Source organism: Epinephelus fuscoguttatus, linkage group LG17 (assembly GCF_011397635.1).
Source record: "Epinephelus fuscoguttatus linkage group LG17, E.fuscoguttatus.final_Chr_v1".
Lineage (NCBI taxonomy): Eukaryota > Metazoa > Chordata > Actinopteri > Perciformes > Serranidae > Epinephelus > Epinephelus fuscoguttatus.
In genome coordinates, this window is record NC_064768.1 from 7,020,901 (window position 1) to 7,043,184 (window position 22,284).

General features: G+C 40.5%; 1 protein-coding gene across 1 annotated transcript in view; it reads right to left on the reverse strand.

The window, feature by feature from the left end:
* LOC125904194 (ectonucleotide pyrophosphatase/phosphodiesterase family member 2-like) overlaps positions 1 to 12,838 on the reverse strand; it is an 88,638-nt gene extending 75,800 nt beyond the window's left edge. Inside the window, exons 1-6 of the mRNA XM_049601443.1 lie at positions 12,524 to 12,838; positions 5,840 to 5,942; positions 4,862 to 5,011; positions 961 to 1,086; positions 801 to 861; positions 416 to 513 (exon numbers count right to left, since the gene is read on the reverse strand). Of these exons, the coding sequence (XP_049457400.1) occupies positions 416 to 513; positions 801 to 861; positions 961 to 1,086; positions 4,862 to 5,011; positions 5,840 to 5,942; positions 12,524 to 12,541 (556 nt within the window). The 5' untranslated portion in view covers positions 12,542 to 12,838. The remainder of the gene's footprint in view (positions 1 to 415; positions 514 to 800; positions 862 to 960; positions 1,087 to 4,861; positions 5,012 to 5,839; positions 5,943 to 12,523) is intronic.
* Between the last annotated feature and the right edge of the window lie 9,446 nt (positions 12,839 to 22,284).

Sequence of the window (22,284 nt, forward strand, 5' to 3'; positions counted from 1 at the left end):
ATGGGAGCTCAGAGCCCTTACTTACCGGAGTTCAGCTCCCTCTGGCTCCCACCTAACTTGAAAACCAGCTTCCATCCTCATAAGCACAGGGGTTGGACAGTATTGCAGACCAAGCCAACAGCCTTGGAAATCTCATCCTCTCATTTCCCAGGGAAATTATTAATTTCTAGGCTTTGCACCAAGAAAGTTCCAGAGAGGACAACGACTTGCAGATTTATTTCCGAAAAGACATCCCTTCTTTTTCTAAGTAGTCTTGCTTGTGTCAGTTAGCTATGTATTAGTCCATATTTAAGTGGGCTGTACAGTATGCACGAGAGCTTCTCTTAGATTCACACAGTTACACAGATCATGACCTCTACAATCACTACAACTGCATTCAGGAGATGAAATACAAGAGAAAGTAAAGCACACGTACTGAGTTTATGTATGTTGGGGATGACAGAGCTGCCCTTCTTCAGGTAGGAGGCTCTGAACCCGTCAACAGACAGCATGATGAGGGGAGGACGGATGAAGCTGAGCAGAACAAGGAAAAATAAACAGAATTCACAGGTGGTATTAATACCATATGAAAAGATTATTAAGAGAAAGATTATTAACCTTTACTGGATCCTATTGAAGTGCTCCTAAATGGTGGTAAGGGACTGATTTTTCTAATATTTGCAAACTTACACTTTTTCAAGCTTAAAAATCCCTATAGTTTTACCCACCTGCTGTAAAATGAAACAAAAACTAAATATGCATGGATAGTATCAGTATATACACTCTTGTGCTGAACAGTTTCATGTCAGTTTCAGACTCACCCTGCAGGACATTCAGCGGTCTTGATCTCCTCACATTCTCCATGCACCCATGAAGTCTCACCTCACGTGGAAACAACAGTACAGAGTCATTACCTACTTTCATGCACATTAATTCTCAAGCTGTGTATGATGCTATGTACAGACACATCATGATGAGTACCTTTACATAGTGACTTGTAGTTGGAGCAACAGTCTCCTTTCTCCAGACAGTCATCTGAGCAGCGACAGGCGTGGTTCTCATTCCTCTCCTCCCCGCAGCGATCCTGCGTGCACTCAAATCCTCCCGCTGAGACACAGGAAGGAGGAAAGTCAGTACATCACTTCATGACAGTCACCTCACTGCTTTAAACAATACAGTGATGCTTTAAATCCATATGGCAAAAATCACAAATGAAAACATTAAACTGTGAGGTAAATCTCAAGCACATAAAGTCTGTAACAACTTCCAATTACAAGCCAATCAGGCGTTGTAAAATCCCAAGTAGCTTGTGGTTGTTGAACCCACTTGAGGAGATTTAGTTTAGTGTTGGAAAATGTCCCAGTGTTGTTTGCTTAATGTTTTCAAGATGAAACTGTGGTTACACTCTCTTCGCCTGGCCAAGGTCTAAATTAGCATCAGATGAAAATTGGCATTTTGGCTAACTCCAGGACAGTTGCCCTTTGTTCATGTTGCCTCAGCTGCAGCAGAGCTCTTATCATGTTGTGTACACTGAGCTTTACTGAGCACTGGAGCTACTGTAGTACCACAGTACAGTAATGCAAACAAATTAGGTAGAAAATTTACAGTATCACTATACTACTGCTTACTGTTACTGATATTATAAAGAGCAGCACCATCAATACATGTGTGAATCTGTTTAAATGTGTCTACAAAATGTGGAGATAAACCTGTTGCACTGGGTGACATATTTACTTTATATAGTGGTCAACTAAGTCAAATGCACTCAAACAACCCAAAACATTTCCATTAGTGGAAATGTGCGGCAGCTTCAGAAACTCAACTCAATTCAAAAATGTGAAAAATCCAAAATAAATACAACGGACAAAGGCTGCAAATAAGAAACATGCTGCAGAAAGTTAAAAGAATACATTAACAGCAAACCCACTGCAAATACAAAAAAATGCAGAGTCAAAAACGCACACACACACACACAAACAAATAAGTGTTGCTCCTAGTGATGAAATTCTAAGGAAATTCTTCCCCTTTCCCCTTAAAGTTAAGACTAGGGCCTGGTACAGATAAAAGTTACTTTTAGAAGGATTTAGAGTTTCTTAAGCAGAGCAGAAAATGGAGAAATATTCTCCAAACACTGACTGACAGTGAGTTAATGAAACACCACAGATTAGATGGTGCTGGAATGTTTGTGGTCGATCTCCGTAGAGATGCGTTATCATCTCCCACCCAAAGCAATTACACTATAACGCCACAAATTACATTACTACACAGAGATATTTGGCAACTGGAAAAATGCAGCAGTGATGATTTAGGTCTGTCTCCACCTCCCATCAGCAGAGTGATCACACAATTTCAACGCTTTCACAGGCTCATATTGTGATGCGGTTCATTTCATTTACGGTGTCCACACCTTGCAGGCTCACAAAAGGACAACCAGTCACATAAAATATATCAGAGTTGGGTATAACTGTTTAAATGTACTTTGATTACTTTTTGCAGTAACGAGTAACCTAACGCGTTAGTTTGCTGTTTGAGTAATCAAATACTTAAGTACATTTTCAAACAAGACATCAGTTACTTCCGTTACTTTTAGAACGCTGGTCCTTCAGCTCCGAAACAGCAAGGGCTGTCTTTTGGTTCTAATAACAGCAATAATGTTAAACCTATCGTTCTGAAAGAAGCCATGGAGCTTGTGGCTCACTATGTGGTCGGAGAAATGCTGCCGTTGTCTACGGTGGAGTCTAAAAAAAGATGGAGGAGGACTCGCTGACAGACAGGTCAGACTCAGGACTTGCATTATGCCTGGTACACGCTACACGACTTTTCTGCACGTTCTGAAAGTCACTATGTCACATGAAATCATGAAATCATGCCGTGACTTGGCCGACAGACATGACACACTACACGATGGTACTCACCAATTATCTCTGGTCGTCTTTCATGACGTGTGTGATGTCATCGCGTTATTCTTGTCCTATTTTAATTACTTTCACTATTATTTGAGTCACTGTCAGAACTGTGTCTGTTCATGTGCCAGCCGACATGTTGTTGTAGTCACCTAAAAGCGTCAGCAGATGGCAGGAGCTACATTTGAAGTGCCATACATAAACATTCAAGTTACTGTATCTTCCACAACAAGTTCCTACAAATGTTTCAGAATAAAAGCCTATTTAGAAACTGGAGGGATTCTCTAGCCGAGGTTATAAGGGGCTTTTAATTTGAAACAAGTGTTGAACTTGAAATGACGGTGCGATATGTTAACTTTACAAAGACAACAGAGCTGATAAAAAGTAAATATATAAACACACAGAGGGATTAATAAATAACGGACCGTCTATAATGTAGTCTGTTTCACATGAAGCTGGGAGCCTCTGCCTTTGTGGTGAGTAAAAGCCCCGCTGCTATTTGTTAATGTTATTACTTTATGTCCAACCGTGAGGATGTACCGTTGTTTGCTAGCTTGATGCTAATGACAGTAACGTTAACTCAGTGGGTTGACAAAGTGCCTCTGCTGTTTCACACCATCATTTCCCCCTTTACTCTGTGTGGTATCATCCCTAGAGGACATATTAAAAACGCTGGGATGTTGTAGTCATACTGTTGTCTATGGCAGCAGATCGTTCTGTGTTTCTACTGGTCAAAGTGACGGCTGTGATGGGAGAACTGGATCTCAGTGAAGGGCAAGTGGTTCACAACTTTAATTTTGGAGACAAAAAAAATGTAGGCTTAGCACCCTGTGGTCCATTGCCCAATAGGGAATGTAGAATACTCAGAAGTACTTTAAAAGTGCTTGAGTTACTTTTCTCAGGGAGTAACGCAGTAAAGTAACTGGTTACCTTAAAAAAAGTAATGCAGTAAAGTACTTTGATTACTTTTAAAGTACCCTTACCCAACTCTGTGTAAAATACTGTGTCACTAGCAACAGGGTCAACCACACCTCCTCAGTAAGGTAAAAGTTTCTGTTCCTTCAAAAGAACTTTGCTAAATCACTCCAAAAAACTAACTCCTTATTGAAATTTTAGATTTAGCCCTAGTATTTTGCAATATGACAAAATAGCAACAGATTTTTGTAGCTAGCTAGCATTAGCGGCACCAACTGCATTGCATTTGTTTTGGAGGTTTGTGTGTTTTTGATTTTGTAATGTATTTGTTTTTTGCTTTGCAGCATGTTTTTTTTAGTTGCACCATGTTTATGGTGTTGTATTTGTTTTGGATTTTCGTTTTAAGTTTTGAATTGGCTTTGTTTGTAAAGCTCCAGCACCTTACTCCTTATGGAAATGTTTTGGGCCATTGTAGCGTGTTTGCCATTTTCAGCCACTGTACTGTCATTACCATGAAAACACACTGTAGGTTAGTTGACTCAGTTGTACGTACTCCGTCCTGCTGGCCTAAATACTCATGAGAGCTCCTGCAGCGGGCTGCCATGCAATGTCTACGGAAAGCTGTTGCTCTGAACTGCTGCCGTTTGATTCTGGGGCGAAGTGCGGCCAAACTAAAGGTACTGTGACTCCCGTGACATGCTGACCTATGATACAAAGAGTTTCTTCCAGCCTAGAACACATGAACGCACCTTCCAGCTGCAGAAAAATGTAATTATCGCAGTGATTGGCACTTGGAATCGCCACTGCTTAGTGTGTTTTGAGTGTAACACATTGTTGGTTTTGAGCTTTCCAATGACTTTGTTGACAATATGAAAAAGAGGAAATAACAGCCAGCGTTATCATTGAAGATATAAGTAAATAGACTACAACAAAAACTTCATCACAAAAAGCTGTTTTTTTGAGATCTTATCAAACAGGACAGATAACACAGCTTCCTCGTTGGAGATAATATGTTGAAGATAAAACCAGGAGAAGTGGTTAAGGCAGGGTAACATCACACTGACCTGTTTTCAGGCAGTGCTGGTCGAAGTCAGAGCAGCAGCTGTAGTAGGTTTTACACAGATTGTCACATCTGCATCCTGGAGGTTTGGCCTCCTCCAGCTCAAAGCACCTCCCCTTGCAGGAGCCCGCTGAGCTGACCCACTCTGAGACGACTGGAGAGAGGAGAGGGGCACAGTCAGCCACAACTGCTGCAAACATACTTTATGTACACAAAGTATTCATGCAGGGTAAAGGCCATTAACTACAAACAGCACACAATGCATATAACTACCAGCTGTTTTTTAAAGCACTCCACAGGAAGCATATAGTTTCAGTTCAATTTAATAAACGATAAAACAAACAGAGAGCGGAATAATAGTCTTTCTGTTCTGTCAAGGTTTCATTATAGTAACACATGTTGGGACTGTTTTGTTTTGTTTCTGTTTTTTGTTTGTATCTGAACTTTGAGTCCTGGCTGCCAAACAGTGATGTTTTCATTTAATGCATCAAACAAATGAATCCATCTGATCCTTTTTCCACATCTGCGTTTGCTTTTTGGTCGTTTCCTAGATTGGGTTTTATTCTACTTCAACATAAGTCATTAATGCAGTGGTTTTCTGCAGCATATTGTTAATTCTAAGATGTCAGAGCATCAATGTATGCACCAAAATGATCTCTGCTTGCAAATGTAGCTCCAAATAATAATAAAACAATAAAATAAAGCAACTAAATTTAACTGTAATAGTTTTAAGTCTATAGGTTGTACCTAATATAGTTTTAATGGCAATGTGGAACACACTGAAACCAATGGATGCCTGGACAAAACAAAAACTATCCACTCTTGTAAATGATTGGCAATAACATTAAGCATTCTCACATTTTAGGGCTACAACATGTAAAGCACCAGTTTGATCATTTGAAGCATGCATAATCAGCTTTTTGTTTTTAAAACAGCTGATTTTTTTCACTTGTCTTGAATAAAACATGGAGGCTGTTCTCACCTTTAGTGTGAGGTGGGTTGTCTCCTCCATCTGCAGGTCTACTGGCATGAAAAACATAAGCTCTGCTGACATCAGTTCCCCACAGACAGAACGCAACCACTACCTGCAGAAAAACCACAGACCACACATTACAAAAACATAAATTAAATTATCGTTTGTAGTCTCCAATAAGCAAAATCTCATGTAGGTTAAAGGTCAGGTTCAGCAGCAGCTCTGGGGCAATTAGCACTTCTGCAGAGTGCCCTCTCTCCAATATAATGGCACTAGATGTCACTCGGCTTGTGGTGGTGCTCAAAGCACTAAAAAAATACATTTGAAAAACTCAACAGCAGTGTCAACAGAAATCATGACCTGGTTACTCAAGGTAATCCACAGACCTTGTTGTGAGCAGTTTCATGTAGGAACCATTTTCTTTCTACTAAACTACAACCGCCAACTGTATCACGGTACAGAAGGAAGCATGCCAGCTACTCATGGATGAAAGGCTTGTGACAGGGCAAGATATAAACAATACGTCCTCTATGACTGAGCTGCAATGTTAGCTAGCTCAGTGATGCTAGGTGAGCTAGCAGATGCACTCTCCACTATACTGGAGAGAGGGCATACAGTCCAGTCCAGTTTGGTACACTTTTCTTCTGTTTCCACTGTGAAAACTTGTGGATGGTACCAACAGAACCATTCTGTAACACCCCCATTTTTGGTACCCCCTTCTGTTGGGGTACCTAGCACACAGATCTGGTACTAAAAGGTGGAGCTGTGAACACTGCAATCCATTGATTGGTCACTCTGTTAAGGGTTGAGCTGTGGCTGGTTTTGAGGCTCATGTAACTACTGTTCATACTGTGGAGAGTTTTATTAGTAAACTGAAACTATAAAATCAAAGGATGTTTTGCTGCCTCTTGCAGCAGCTGGAGTTGGAGAAAAAAGTAATTTAATTCAGTGGGCCGACTGCCAGCAACTTTTAAGGTGGAACATTTACTTGTAATGTTACTCAATGCATGAGGCAATGACACTATAACTTTAGTTTTTAAATGACATACACTTTTAGTAATGAGTGGAGCTTCATAGCCTTTATGTATATTAATTTCGATCTGGTTATGTACTGTAAACGGCGTATATTCTAATCCTCAGAGAAAAAAAAAAGCCTTGCGGAGCCTTGTTCCTGTGGGCTACAGCAACAATAAACCTCTGAGCTTATAAAGCTTACATATCCCATGGAGAGAGACTCTCACTGCAGCCTGTTCTATTTTGTTCTGAAAATGTTACTTTTGGTTCCAAAACCATACCTAAAGTGTTTGGTGGAAACAGGGCTTAACACTCTGCAACTCCCTTTCTGTTGTTATTGGCAATGTCTCATCATCATCTGCCCATCTCTCCTGTGGTGTCCCACAAGGATCTATCCTTGGTCCTTTATTATTTTCAATATATATGCTCCCTCTTGGTCAGGTTATCCACAAACACAACATTCAGTTTCACTGTTATGCTGATGACACCCAGCTTTATGTCCCACTTAAATCCTCTAACCCCAGTTGTCTTGCTTCCCTCACGGCCTGTCTTGTCGACATCCAATGCTGGATGTCCCAAAACTTCCTTCAACTCAACACTGACAAATCAGAAGTTCTTTTGTTTGGCCCCCTCAGTTCCAGATCCCATTTCCAAAACACCTAAGAAACATTTCTAAAATTATATCGTTTTTATCTTTCCATGACCACAACAAAATTGTAAATGCCCTTGTGTCCTCCCGTTTAGACTACTGCAACACCCTCTATACCTGTCTTAGCCAGAGTTGTCTCTGCAGTTGTCTGCTGCCAGACTGATCACCGCTTCAAGTAGATTTGAGCACATAACTCCAGTTTTAGCTGCACTTCACTGCCTGCCAGTTAAATTTAGAATTGATTTTAAAATGTTAAAATGTTACTGTTAACTTTTAAAGCTCTCCATGACCTAGCTCCTGGCTACATCATGGAGCTTTTAATTCCCTACAAGCCAGCCGGTAATTTGAAGTCCTCAAATGTGACTCTACTGGTTATACCTAGGACTAGGCTTGTGACTAAGGGAGACAGGGCCTTTGCCATCTATACGCCCCGATTATGGAATGATCTTCCTGAGGACATCAAGTTAGCCAGCTCCTTATCTAATTTTAAATCTCTTCTAAAAACTTATTTTTCTAAAAAGGCTTTTTATTCCTGCTAATGGCAGCAGTCTAGTGCATCTATGCTCTTGTTCTCTTTTCTCCTTCTGTTTTTACTGATTCATTCATTATTGTTGTTATGTTATTTTTATTGTTGTTTTACTATGTTATTGTCACTGTATTTTTTATTCCTTGTCCATGCACCTTGTAACTTTTTTTTAAAAAAAGGTGCAATACAAAAAAAGTTTATTATTATTATTATATAACTCGGACCAAAACGACCTAGAGTGATAAACAGAGCTACAGGTAAGAGGGAAAAATGAAATTTTGATTTAAAGGAAACTGTCCTTTTAATGAGAGAATTTTCCACAATAGTGTCTGTAACGGTGGTCACTGTGCTACCTTGTTGCCCTTACAAGGAGTTTCTTTTCTTCACCTCTCGGACACAATCATGTTCACATCTCAAGAGAGGGGTCAGAGGTCAATAAGCAGACAGGAATGGCAACCCTTGGAAAAGCTGAGTGTGTTGTGATTCCACTCCTTGTTTAGCTCAGAGAGAGGAACCAGGCACTGACACACCACAGATAAAAATTTACATAACATGCTAGCTACACAGAGCTGATTAAGATGTTCACAGCAGCATCATACCAAACATCTCTACAGTGCCAGACCCAAGGTCTAACTGTGAAATCAACATGTACACATATATCAGCAAGATTAGTTTTCCGAGGTCAACATCACTTGTGAGATGTCAAAATATATCAGTCTCAGTGATGTCAGAACAGAACCTTCTTGGTATTGAAGAAATAATGATAAACAGACAAAGAAAACTAAACTAAATTTGGATTTATAACAAAACAGTTAGACAAGAAAGTTCCTAACCAGCTCTCACAAAGTGATGTCGTCTTAATTCAACCACCTGATTTTCTGTAACAGGAATTTAAATTTTCCTCAAAGTTAAGGATCTAAATGAAGAGAAAAGACAGACAATCTGCTTACAATTATTTTAACTATCTGTCTATAGATTATAGAAAATCCAGTGAAAAAATATCCAAATTCAACGTAATGGTTTTAAATTTTGTCGGAACAAAAGTTCAAAACCCAAAAACGTTTAATTTATAGTGACACAAAACAGAGAAAAACAGGAAATCCTCACATCTGACAAGCTGAAACCTAAAAATGTTCTGCTTGACAAATGACTTATATGATTACTTCACTGGCAAAACTGATGGTGATCAAGTTTCTGTCCAGTTCTAGCCCTAAAACTAAGGAACACTCATCCATGCTCCTTTCTTTGGGAGTTTCCCAACAGCACCCTGGCACATGATTTAATTCAGTATAAGTATGAAGCACAAGAAAGAGCGAACAAAAATATTTTTGCAGTGCTATTCAGCCCAAAGATCTACCAACTTTTGAAACTCAAAAACTCACAGAGAGAGATACAGTAAGTGCTCAGATTTGATTTAAATGATATATATATGTTTTCCATCTGTTTACTATTTAGCTTTGGATTAATATTCTTGAGAAACCTCCTAAAAATTTGTCAATAACCTCTGAAGTTCCCTGGAGCACATTGAAGAACCAGAACCACTGAACTGAGCAGGATTTGCATTTGTAGTCCCTCTTGAATCTCTATAAACAGATATCTACGTACGTATGCAGACTCTGTTGGTAACAACAAGATTTTGGTATCAGAAGCATTCTGACTTCCGTTAGTACCCTGAGTAATACTGACCAATCACGTCTGAGCGAGCTTTCATTACTTGCACGTAAATAGCCCATGTGGAGAGCAAAGGAGTGGAACACATTAGCAGAAGAGCAATCTCAGAGCCCATCAGTTATAATGTGCTGACCATTTAGCTTTTTATTTGCTTTTAAGAAATGTATCTGCATTCATATGCAGATATCTGTTTTTAGAGATTAGCCAAAATGTCATCTGGACCTAAAACACCTTGCCTCCCTTTGTCTCAAGATGCTAATCAGATTGTAAACAATGACCAGCACATGGAAGAGGAAGTCTTGGCTATCCACTGCCTACACATAAACCCAAGCCACTAGGAATAGTGCTGGCTTTTACGCCAATTTGACATAGTGGCTAAACGGTGGAAATACAACCTCCAGGTCCATCCATGGGGCCCAAAAGACTTGTTTCTAAAGATTTACATTGTGAAAGACACTGGGATTTGATCCATTCTGTCCAGTAACATTTTGAAAGTCTAGATGAGCTGCACAATTAAATAATTTTATCTCCATTCAAGTTAGCAGTGGGCAAAACCAGAGGTTAGCTGCTCAGCTGCTGAAGGCATGGATGTATTCAGAGACCTGGATACAACATTGGCAGTGGGACCGCGTTCATTCCTATAAAAGTTGCAAAGTGGCACATGAAGACAAAAAATCACTTTTTCCACAGTATGAAATTAACCAGATGACTGGTGCTGTTTCACTGAGCCCATAGAGCAGGCACGCTAGACTTACATGGCCAAACAGCCAAAAATCTGCTGGCCAAGCAACTGACTTCAGGTTTAATGCTCTGCTAACTTGAATGGGAATAAAATTATTTAATCTTGCGGCTCGGGCGGCATGGTGGTGTGGTGGTTAGCACTCTCACCTCACAGCAAGAGGGTTGCTGGTTCAATCCCGGGCGTGGGAGCCCTTCTGTGTGGAGTTTGCATGTTCTCCCCGTGTCAGCGTGGGTTCTCTCCGGGCACTCCGGCTTCCTCCCACAGTCCAAAGACATGCAGACTGGGGACTAGGTTAATTGGTAACTCTAAATTGTCCGTAGGTGTGAATGTGAGCGTGAATGGTTGTTTGTCTCTATGTGTCAGCCCTGTGATAGTCTGGCGACCTGTCCAGGGTGTACCCTGCCTCTCGCCCAATGTCAGCTGGGATAGGCTCCAGCCCCCCCGCGACCCTCAAGAGGATGAAGCGGTTAGAAGATGAATGAATGAATCTTGCGGCTCTTTTAGACTTTTCAAATGTTTTGGACCAAATTCATTAAATCCTGATAGCAGATCGAATCATTTTGTGGGGTTGTGGCACTCAAAAAAGTTTATCTGCTGACTTACAGATGTCTCTTTCCCAAGTCTATGGGAAAAAAGTCTGGGCCCAATGGCACCACATGATGGACCCCATAAATTGCAATGCCACTGTTTGGCCACTATATAAAATGGCTTCAAAGCCTGGCCCACTTCATGGAGGTCTGGGGGTAAGTCTTTATTGCGTTGGTCTATGGGCTCAACAATATGGAGGATCCAGCTAATTTCAAACCCAGGAAGTCAAAGTTTTTTGACCTCATGCACCACTGAGCAACTTTCATAGGAATGAATGGGGCCCGCCTCCAATGCTGTATCCAGGTCTCAACATCAAAACCTTCAAAATACTGACTGTTGCCTCCAGGGGCTAAATCAGGCTTATAGCTGAGGGGTTCCAAAACTGGTCCTCCCCTTAGAAACAGTGTTTCCCAACCTGGGGACCAAGACCACCAAATGGGTCACAAGATAAATCTACGCTAATTTTGTTGTTCTTCTTGTGCAATGACAATAAAGTCTACTCTATTCAATTCTGAGGGGTAACATGATCAATAAGTGGATAGAGGAGAGCTACAAACTTTTTTTCAACATAAAAGTCTGTGTATTTTTTTATTACTTTTCTCTACAAATTCCAGTTTTCTGCTAGATAAGTGTAACTTTTAAGGATAGAACGTTTGAGAACCAAAGCTCTAAAGATCACTTGGTGAGACGTGAAGCACTTTCAGCTTGAATCTTAACATGAGTCAGTGAGACTGAGTCCTTCGTGGCCAGGACATATTGTAATTCCATGATCCCTTCCCATTGTACATTTTAAAATACTAGATTTATGGCCGTACCTTTAGTATTACATTTGGAAAAAAAATATTTTTAAATGTCCACTAAAATCTTATACACCTTATACACTCTTACAGATAATAATATTATATTATTGAAGATTTTTTGAATACATTTAACATATTGACCCAATTCATCACCAATGACTGATGTGCCCTCTCAGGTGTCTTACAAATAATTCTACAGTTCTTTATGATGATGATGACGATGGTGATGATATCAAACCCATGCCCTGACAGAAAGGAGGACAGTACATAGTGTAACTACTGAATCTACAACTCACCTTTAGCTCCCCCAGGTAAACAAATCTGTGTGTCACTGTTGATAAGTTAGCAGTTCCCGGCAATGCATCATCATCATCATCACCATCATCATTATCATCATTATTGTCATGCATCTTGTCCCAGTGACGGTCAGACCAAAATAACAGCAGCCAGTCATAGCTGCTTCATAATTCATATTCCTGCTCAGTTATGTAATGTCCTTTCTCTTGAGGTAAAGCTTCCAAATTTCAAAGCTTGCATTGATGTGAGGCAAAGTGCAGCTCTCCCACTCGCAGGTCGATACATCAGTTCTGCAAGAGCTTTTTTTCGGGGGAGGGGGGGAGAGAGCTGGAAAAGATTTCCAAATTAAAGCTAAAACAAAGCGACATGAGAATCAAACAACAAAACTGTCACAGTCTTACCGTACCAAATTTCCCAATAGCATGATCCAAACAGCGATTTCACTTCTAGCATTCCCTCTCAAAAAAAGTGAAAGCTCAGAAAATGTGTCCAACGTCCGGTAGAAGCTCCTCTGTGCGCCTCCGCAGATCGATGGAGCAGAGCGCAGGGGTCCAACTCTCTCCGTGTTTGCCTTTGCTTTGCTTTGCCTCTGCCTCTCTCGGTCCTGAGCCAATAAGCATGAAGTAATGGTGACAGCTGCGCTCTGGTACAAGAGTGCGTCAGGTCGGGGTGACGTTCCGGAGTCCAACACAGTCAGCAGCACTGAACTGATCAACCGGAGAGGGAGAGGCACTCTGAGGGAGAAGAGGGACTTTTCTGTCAGGCGTAAAGGAATAGGTTTAACTGGCCTTTAGGGCAACTTAGTGACAACACAGACACCAAAATCATCCATGTGTCCCTAGTTGATACGGCGACTCATGCAGAAACGTCATAGGCTTCATATTTGTAGAGGAACTCTCTGCTACTCACTAGGCATATTTAGACAATGTAAAATGCCATAGGCTTGTGCTAATAATGTTAGCATGTTATATTTGTTTGGAAAACATGTTCAGTATTAGACAGTTGTTTTGTCAGTGAACCTTGTGAGTTATAGGAACAGATTTTTGTAATGTTACCTTTGTTACATGCTGCTGTTGACCCTGGCTTCATATGAGTAGAGGAAAAGTCTACTAGCCGCTAGGCAGATTTTTATGATGTTAGGTGCCATAGACTGGTGCTGAAAACATAAGCATGTTGTATTTGTGAGGGAATTGTGTCTAGCAAGAAGCAAGTGTTATGTCTGTCAATGCTACGAATTATAGGGAAGCTGATTTGTGTACCTGTGTTTGAAATGGTTGCTATTAAGCTATGTTTAATGTGTGTTTAATGTGTGTTTTAGCCCCCATGATACCTTGTGTGCATTAATGGCGTGACTTCTGGTGCTGAACCCAAACTGGTATTTAAAAATGTTAGCGGTATTGAAGGCAGTTCACCAATCTTGTTTCTTCAAGCGATTGGGAAATAACACATGTGAAACACACCAGCTGTTACACCTCAGACAAGATAATGTGATTACACCTGTGTCATCTCTGACAGCCATCTCAAAGCGTTGGGTGGATTCCTTTTTAACCAAGCACATTAACAATTAGCTTGCCTTGCTAGGCAAGCTACATGGGTAAAAATTAAAGGTGTCCAAGCTAACTCACAGTAAACATCGACCTCTTTAGGCGCTAATTTTATCTGATTATTTTAAAAAAGCAGTATTTGCTAATTGGAGGCAAATAACTTTCAAAAAGAACTACAGTTTTGTGGTCTCATTTGTGATAATTTAATTAAATTCAGTGTCCCGTATCATAAATTCAGTGCCCCCATGTTTTGTTTAACGAATCTATCCAAAGCAAGCAAATGTATTATGGAAGTTTTGCTTCTATTGAATATGTGGCTCTTCAATTGATTTCCTCTGCACGAGCGATGTTCCTAAACATCTACAGGCCGCCTAAGTACTGTGCAAACTTTTTTGATGACTTTGCTGAGCTGCTGTCCATAGTCTGTATCGACTCTGAATGTGTAGTTATTGTTGTTGATTTTAACATCCATGCTGACAACACCCAGAACGAACTGTGTTTTGTCCTTGATAACCATGGATTGACTCAGCATGTGATGGTGCCCACACACAATAAGGGGCACACTCTGGACTTAATCATCTCCAAGGGTCTGAATATTTCTAAGATTGTGGTAACTGATGTTCCTCTCTCTGATCATTCCTGTGTGTTTTTTGAGAGTGCTATCTCCATACACACTAATATTCAAACAGAGGTAATCACCAAACGGTATATCACTGATAACACCAGTGAAATATTTATTCAGACTTTCCCTTCCTCACCCGCTCTCTCACCAATGTGATTGATGTCATTGCGCCCACTAAGTTGAAGGTGGTCTCTGGTAAGAAAAGATCTCCATGGAGAAATGCCACACTGGTCAGAATAGAAAAAAGAGAGTGTCGTAAAGCTGAACGCAGGTGGCGAAAAACAAATCTGATGATAATGATGAATCTGATGAATGATAATGCACGTGCCTTATTTGCTACAGTCGACAGGCTAACAAACCCTCCTGTGTCAGTAGCCTCTGAACCTCTGTCCACTAGGGCCTGTAATGAATTTGCGTCCTTCTTCACTAACAAAATCAAGAAAATTGGACAAGCAGTCAGTGCCTGCATATCAGGTACAGGATATGTGTTGTCCCTGTGTCCACTTCAGACCAATTCAAGTAACATGACACAGTTTCATACGATCAACTTTAAAAACCTGGAGGACATTATACAACATCTGAAATCCTCCTCCTGCTGCCTTGATATTCTGCCAACATGCTTTTTCAAAAGAGTTTCTAACTGCATGGCCTCAGATTATCAACAACTCTTCTCTCAGGTGTCTTCCACAGGCCCTGAAAACTGCCATCATCAAACCAATCTTAAAAAAGAACAATCTAGACACCTCAGTAATGAACAATTATAGGCCCATATCAAACCTTCTGTTTCTAAGTAAAATCATTGAAAAAGCTGCTTTTCAACAGCTAAACAACTTCTTAACTCTAAACAACTGTTTTGACGTCTTCCAGTCAGGATTTCGACCACACCACAGCACTGAGACTGCTCTTGATCTTAGTGCAGCATTCGACACAGTCATCCACATCATATTAGTAGACCGACTGAAAAACTGGGTGGGCCTTTCCAGAACAGTACTAAACTGGTTTGAATCCTACTTAAAGGACAGAGACTACTTTGTGTCTATAGGTAATTACACATCTGAGCGGACAAAAATGACATGTGGACTTCCCCAAGGCTCCATTCTGGGACCTCTTCTACTTCATATCTGATGTATGTTTTATGTAAAGCACTTTGAATTGCGTCGTTGCTGAAATGTGCTATACAAATAAATTTGCCTTGTCTTGCTTTGCCTTGCCTTGCCTTAACATTAGCTTGCTTGCTAAAGGAGAGCTAGTTAACTTTTTTCTAACTTTCTTTATTTTAAAATATGATTCTAGTTTATTTTCTAGCACTCTATCAGTCCCGTGGCCTCTTTTATGTAACTGATTTTACCAATTTCACAGTGTTTTGTTATTATAGGTTTTAATATATATTTTTTAAACTAATTAATAAATGTTAAAGCATTTAAGTGGTATTCTTCAACGTGGAGCCAATTTTAGATGCTTTGTGTATGACTGGGTAGGTTAGTAGGCCAGCGTAATGTAGCACAATAGCATATGAGCATATCATATTTTCTTTGTGTATGAAAAGAAACTGTCAAATAAATGTAGTAGAGTAAAATGTAGTATAGCATTAATAAATAGACATACATGAAAAGATTGAAACAATCAAGTAAAGCAGGTAAGTATGTCAAAATTGTATGTAGCCTACCTGAGTAAATTTACTTCCAAGTTTGAAGAAATTTCGAGAAAAAAGGCTGTTTAGGCACTTTCACACTAGAATCTGCACACAAACATTTCAATACTGAACAAAGATGTCACAACAAAACTGTTGCTGATTCACCAAGTTGAGCTAGAATAACGCTGACTGATCAAATGTTCTGCATTTTGTAACATCTTACAGTAAAATCACAGCAGTATGCAGTGACTGTAAGCTGACAGTGTAAAAATTCTAACGGTCAAAGTACTGCAGACTACTGGATTGCAGAATACTGATATTAGTACTTTAGATTTTACGGTCAGGATTAAAGTTTGATTCCAAATTTTGGCCATAAATGTTTCTATCATAAAGAGAAACACTGTTTTGCAAAAATACCATGTGTGTTTGCACTAACGGTGTTTAGAACATGTGCAAACAAATATTCAGACCGGATTGACTTTACTAAATTAACATTGTCCTGGTGACTGAGAGTGCTGTTGTCTGTTAAAATGTGAAGTGCAGTATGTTAAGTCCTGATTAAAAGCTTTTTAAAGGACAGTGAAGTCCAAAGAACAAAAGGGAAGCATGATTTGTTTCTATACCAATGATTATTTTCAGGTTCATACTTTATTATTAGTATTTTGGGTTTCTAGTCGAACATGTTTGCATGCTTTAATGTCCAAAAAACACTATTTATTCCATATACTGTCAGTGCTGGAACAACTGTATTCACCCTCTGTCTGAAACATGGACATATAAAGACAACTGGGTATAACATTGGAGGCAGGGCCCCGTTCATTCATGTGAAAGTTTCTCAGTGGCATATGAAGCTATTAAGTGTTCAATGCTGTGTATAAAATCATCTAGATGAATGGCACTGCTGTGGGCCCCATAGGGCAGGTGTACTAGAGATGCTGGCCAAACTGACTGCTTCCAGTTTAGCATTCCTCTAAAGTGAATGAGGATAAAATGATTTTATCATGCAGCTCTTCTAGATTTTCCAAATGTTGTCAGACTGAATGGGTCAAATTCTGATAATGAAAGGAGTCATTTCGGGGTTAAAAAATGTATCCACTGATTGATTGACAGATGTCTCTTTTACAATAAGGCTATTGGAAAAAGTGTTTTTTGGGCCCCTTGGTATCACGTGATGCCGGACTCTGACATTGCAATACCACAGTTTGGTTTGTCTCTTTAAAACTACCTCCCACAAAAGCCCAGTCTGTTTTGTTTGGTCAGCATTTCTGGGTCTTCCATATGTCTGCATCTCTGCACAACACAGCCGCTGTAAATGCAGAGATGACTCACTAAAAGACAACCAGTTTTGTTGTTTGTTGGTTTCTTACAGTGTTCTGCAGCTTAAGGGGTGTCTAGTGTCACATCATCCACCAGCCCCTCTACCTCCTGATGACAAGGTCAGTTCATATACTACATCACTTTAGAATCGCTGATAGGTATGAAACACACAAATGTAACGTATGGGTGGTTTGCAGAAATGTACAATGCCAACATTTTCTTCACGCGGCTGGGCTGAATGGAGATGTGGTGTTGCAACCTGTTCTCTTTTCCAGGTTGTCAGATATGCTTTTTCACACCCCTCAATGTCTGATACAGATGCACAGGCTCCCTTTAGTATCTTTATGAGATGCACCATAAGTTCAGCTAACTCCATGGTAAACTCATCTGTAGCAATATTACACACTCAAAGCAGCTGATGTAGTATAAAGAACAAGAAAGTCCACATAGAGATGACGTAAGGGTGGATGGATGGGTCAAACAAATACAGGACTTTCAACAAGGAGTCAGCTGTTTGTGTCCTATGTGAAACTGAGGGTGCTTTCACACCTGCCCTGTTTGGTGCAGATCAGTTGAACTGAAGTTCATCTGCCCTCTAAGTGCGGTTGGTTTGGGTAAATGTGAACACAGCAATTGCACTCGGGTGCGCACCAAAAACAAACAGGCCAAGACTTTCTTGAAGAGGTGGTCTGGGTCCGGTCTGGTGCAGTTCATTTGTGGTGAGAACGTGTTCCAACCTCAGTCCGAACCAACTGCAGTCGCATTACACATTACACATTGCGCATTGTTTGGGTTAAACATGAGCATGTTACAGTCCCCAGGGATTATTAATGTGCGCCTTTTGCTGTACTGCCTTAACATGTACATTCGGCACATTCAGTGCATCAAAAGATTGCTTTCTAGTTGGAACTGTGCCTCATTTTCAAACTGTATGATTTGCCTAAAATGAACAATGACAGCAATATAGTACGCGATGATCAGTGCTAAAATAAACTTGTGTAGTTGCCTCTCCATTGTGACATTAGAAAGTGTCGCATTTATCTTGCAAGTGTACTCTTCTTCAACGTTTTGTCTACCTCCTGGTTTTTTCCTGCATGGAAATTCTGACCAATCAAGAGCAGCTTTCTCTCACAAGGCATTTTGTCTGGTCCGCTTGTAAACGCTGCCGTGAGTACACGGACCAGCTCAACCAGTTATGCAGCTTTGTAACAAATCTAGTCAATGATTCTGTCATGTTCGGGAAATCTGGTTGTGTTTAGTTTTTTGTCTTGTGTCTATGTTGTCCCGTGGCTTCCTGTTTATTTTGAAATCTGACTCTCCTCTCATTTCAGGTGACTTGGCCCTTCTCCTTCCCTGCCCTGATTGTTTCCTCCTGTTCCCCATTACCTTGTGTATATTAGTCTTTCCCTTTGTTCTGTGCCAGTTTGTCTTGTCCTGTTCTGAGAGGCTCCATGCTCTATGCTCCATGTTCTTTGTCGAGTCAGGTTCTGTATTTCTTTGATACTTTGTCTTGCATTTTGCTTTCGTCAAGTTTTGTGTTACTTTGATACTTTGTCTTGTTTTGCCTTAATCTAGTCTTGTTATTTTGATACTTTGTCAGGCCTTTTCGTTGTTACTGTAATTTTTCTCAGAGTGATTTTTAGTTCTAAAGTTTTTGCAGTTTTCCACTTAGAGTGATTTTTCTTTTGCACTTTGAAATTAAAAGATTGTTTATTTGATCTTTGTCTTCTGTGTCGTGCATTTGGGTCCAAGTCCTAGCTCGATTCTGACAGATTTGGACCATAGCAAGACAACTTTGAGTCTCAAAGCACCCTAAGAGTCAATGTTATTAAAACCCAAACCATGTTTTTTCCTAACCTTAACCACGTAGTTTTGGTGCAGAAAGAAAAACTACTTGGTTTGGTGTAAGTTTATTTTCAAAAGGCACAGTATGCATGCAGTGACTGGAAATGGACACGTCCAAGTCTGATGCTAGAGTAGGGCCCCAAATCACAAAACACACCTCGTACCTTTTATGAGATAATAAGAAACCTGAGGAATACCCGAGGCCCGCGGTGAGGTAACAGTGAACTGAGCTGCAAGAGAGACATGTGAACATCTCTGTTTTCCTCTGTAAACAGAGAGACAAAGACTTTGTGCTGTGCGGAGAGCTCTCCTGTTGAAAGCTGTCTCTGCAGCAGACAAATGCCTCCGCTGCGAGATGGGTATCAGCCTTCGTAAGATGTTTGTCTGCTCTGTGATTTTGGATGAATACCACAGAAAGCTGCAGCATTACGCTTCTTTTCACAGCACTGCTATCAAAACACATCAGGGCTTTTTTCTCTCACTGACAAGCCTGCACTCCACCGGGAACATTTTGTCCATACAAATCTCCCGGCTTTGAAAAATGATCTACCACCACCTCGGGGCGAACATCCTCATCTTACAAAGACCACACACGTTACATAAACATTGACATATGCACGGACATGCACTCACACAGTGGAAGGGGCTGCATACACAAAGATATTCATTGTGAATGAGCACAAAATACAAAACACTTTAAGAGATTTGAAGTGATGAAACCTCATTCACAGTTTTTTCTGAGGCTTGTTGAGCTGTGTGTGGGTGTGGGTGTTGAAGGTGAAAACGCACAAACACACAGACACACTCGCTGCCTCTGGCATAGATTAGCCTCCATTGGCTACAGAACAATCTGATTGGCCGATTTGTCCCTCTTCACCTGAGGCCGTGCTTATCTGGTTCATCCTGGCAGGGAATCAGACTGCAGCTTGCGTTTCAGTGCACCTGGACTCTGTGGGTCAAATTATGAGCAGAGTGTGGACAGGTACAATCCAGCAGGTATTAAACAACATCCACACTCGTCGAAAACAGGGTCTGAACATCCGTCACAAAGGTTTATTTAAAGATACACTATGCAGGATTTTCCTAATAGACAATGTTTAGACACACGCATAAGTAATCCCTCTCAATCATCACTTATGACCCACTCTCAGTGTGGTGGTTGATTTTTCTGCAGAGACTCTGCCCTCTGCCTGGAATTTATCATTTCTTCGTATATTCTGTGCTCAGGACATTGATGGATGTGTACCCCCACAGCACTCAGGTGAGGTCAGGACAATGGCGAATTGGCCATCGGGACGTTTGGGACAAATCCTGATGGGCCGGTGTGGGCCGGTGGCTAGTTGCTAGCTGTCAGTACTCCCGCATCCCTCCCGTGTTGTTTGTTTGCTGTTGATGTTCAGAGTGAACATAAGTGTCAATCTTATGTTTTGATGATTGAAGGAGGAGATCAGAGCGGCCTCCTCCAATACGAAAGAGGCTCTCTTTTTTCTTGAAATCTGATTGGCTCAGCCGCAGTCACCAGTCATTACTCATGGCAGACCAGGCTAGTTTGACCATTAGACACAAAACATTGATAAAGCCGGTAAAACAAGAAAGGGTGGCTCGGAAATAATTCAAATAAAAAAACTTTACAAGAAGAGGCAGCAAAGTGCTCCAAAATAACCGATCTGTTTGGCCGTGGCGTTGGTCAATGGGCTGAGGCTGCTGGTGTTGCTAACGGCAGAGATGGAGCTGGAGCTAACTGCCATTATAGCAGGTGTGTCAACATTAGCTAACATTCATGAGTGTGTAATGTGCAAGGTTGGTTTTGGCAAATTGCATATTTCTTCTAGGTGTCCAGTTCAAGAGGCCAACTAGCCTACTAGGTATTGCATTAAGTCATTGTAATTTAAACCTGTACTAAAAGAAAATATGTGCTTGCTTTTTTCCTGTGGATGCATCATGCAATTAAAGTTATGTGACGCTCCCAGTCCCAAGGACAATGAAGCTGAGGGACAGACTAACCCCAGTCGTGAGGAGAAGGAGGATGGGACCAGAAATATGACAGGTGCAATGTGAAGGCATAACCTACTATGCATTACATTTTAGCCAGAGGAAAACCTTTTTAGTAGTATTGTAGTAATAAGCTGACTAAAAGTTGACTATAGGGCCTATTGCCCAAGTTATACCTGCTTAGTTCATGGCTGTGAGCCATGGAGATATAAATTGGGCAGGGCAGAGCAGACAGTTATATTGTGCATAAAATCAGATGCATTAGGATAGAGTCATATGCTCTTATTTTAAGTACATAAGCACATAGCAATTTGTGGCCAGGTCATTATTGTATTTATTTTGGGCCGGTGTGTGGGCCGGTGCATGGGCCAGTGCGCCTGAATGTCCCGGGCTTAATTTGTGTCCAGATCCGCCCCTGGGTCAGGACTTTGTAAGGTCAAGGTCAATGTCACATTTATTTCTATAGCACATTTAAAACAAGTGAAGTTTACCAAAGTGCTTTACAAGAACAACAATAAAAGTACCATATAACAAGAACATTAAAATAAATAAATACAGTATACAATACAATACACATCAACATAAAACAATACAGGAAAAATCAAGTCTGGCTCACAACAGGTCCAAATGTCAAGGAGAAAAAGTAAGTAAAGTAAGTTTTTAAAGAAGACTTAAATGTCTCCAATGAATCGACGTGTCTGACATGAAGTGGCAAGCTATTCCACAGCTTTGGAGCAACTACTGAGAACGCTCAGTCACCTTTAGTTTTAAGCCTGGATCTGGGGACCTCAAACAGCAGCTTATCTGATGATCTAAGGGCTCTGACTGGATTATAAACTGGAAGCAGTTCTGTCAGATACTGGGGGGCCAAGCCACTTGTAAAAAGGTAGCAACCAGGTGCAAGACCGTAAGCAGCAGGCATCCAAGAGACACAGTGCCAAAAAAATGCAAACATAGTGAGGCAAAACGCCAATCAAGAGGGGATCTTAGGATGGCTTTTACTATCATTTTTGCTGGTGAGTGCATCTACAAACAGTAACTACAATCTTGCGTACTATACCTTTAATTATTACTTTTTTTAAATTTTTTTTTAAGATAATCTAAAGATTTTTATTTCAGGATCAGTCTGAGTTTTCTTTCTCTTTATTGTTTATTATTATCTAATTTTTTTATAAAGACTTGTTTATAGACCCTTGTACTGTTGGTAAACAGTA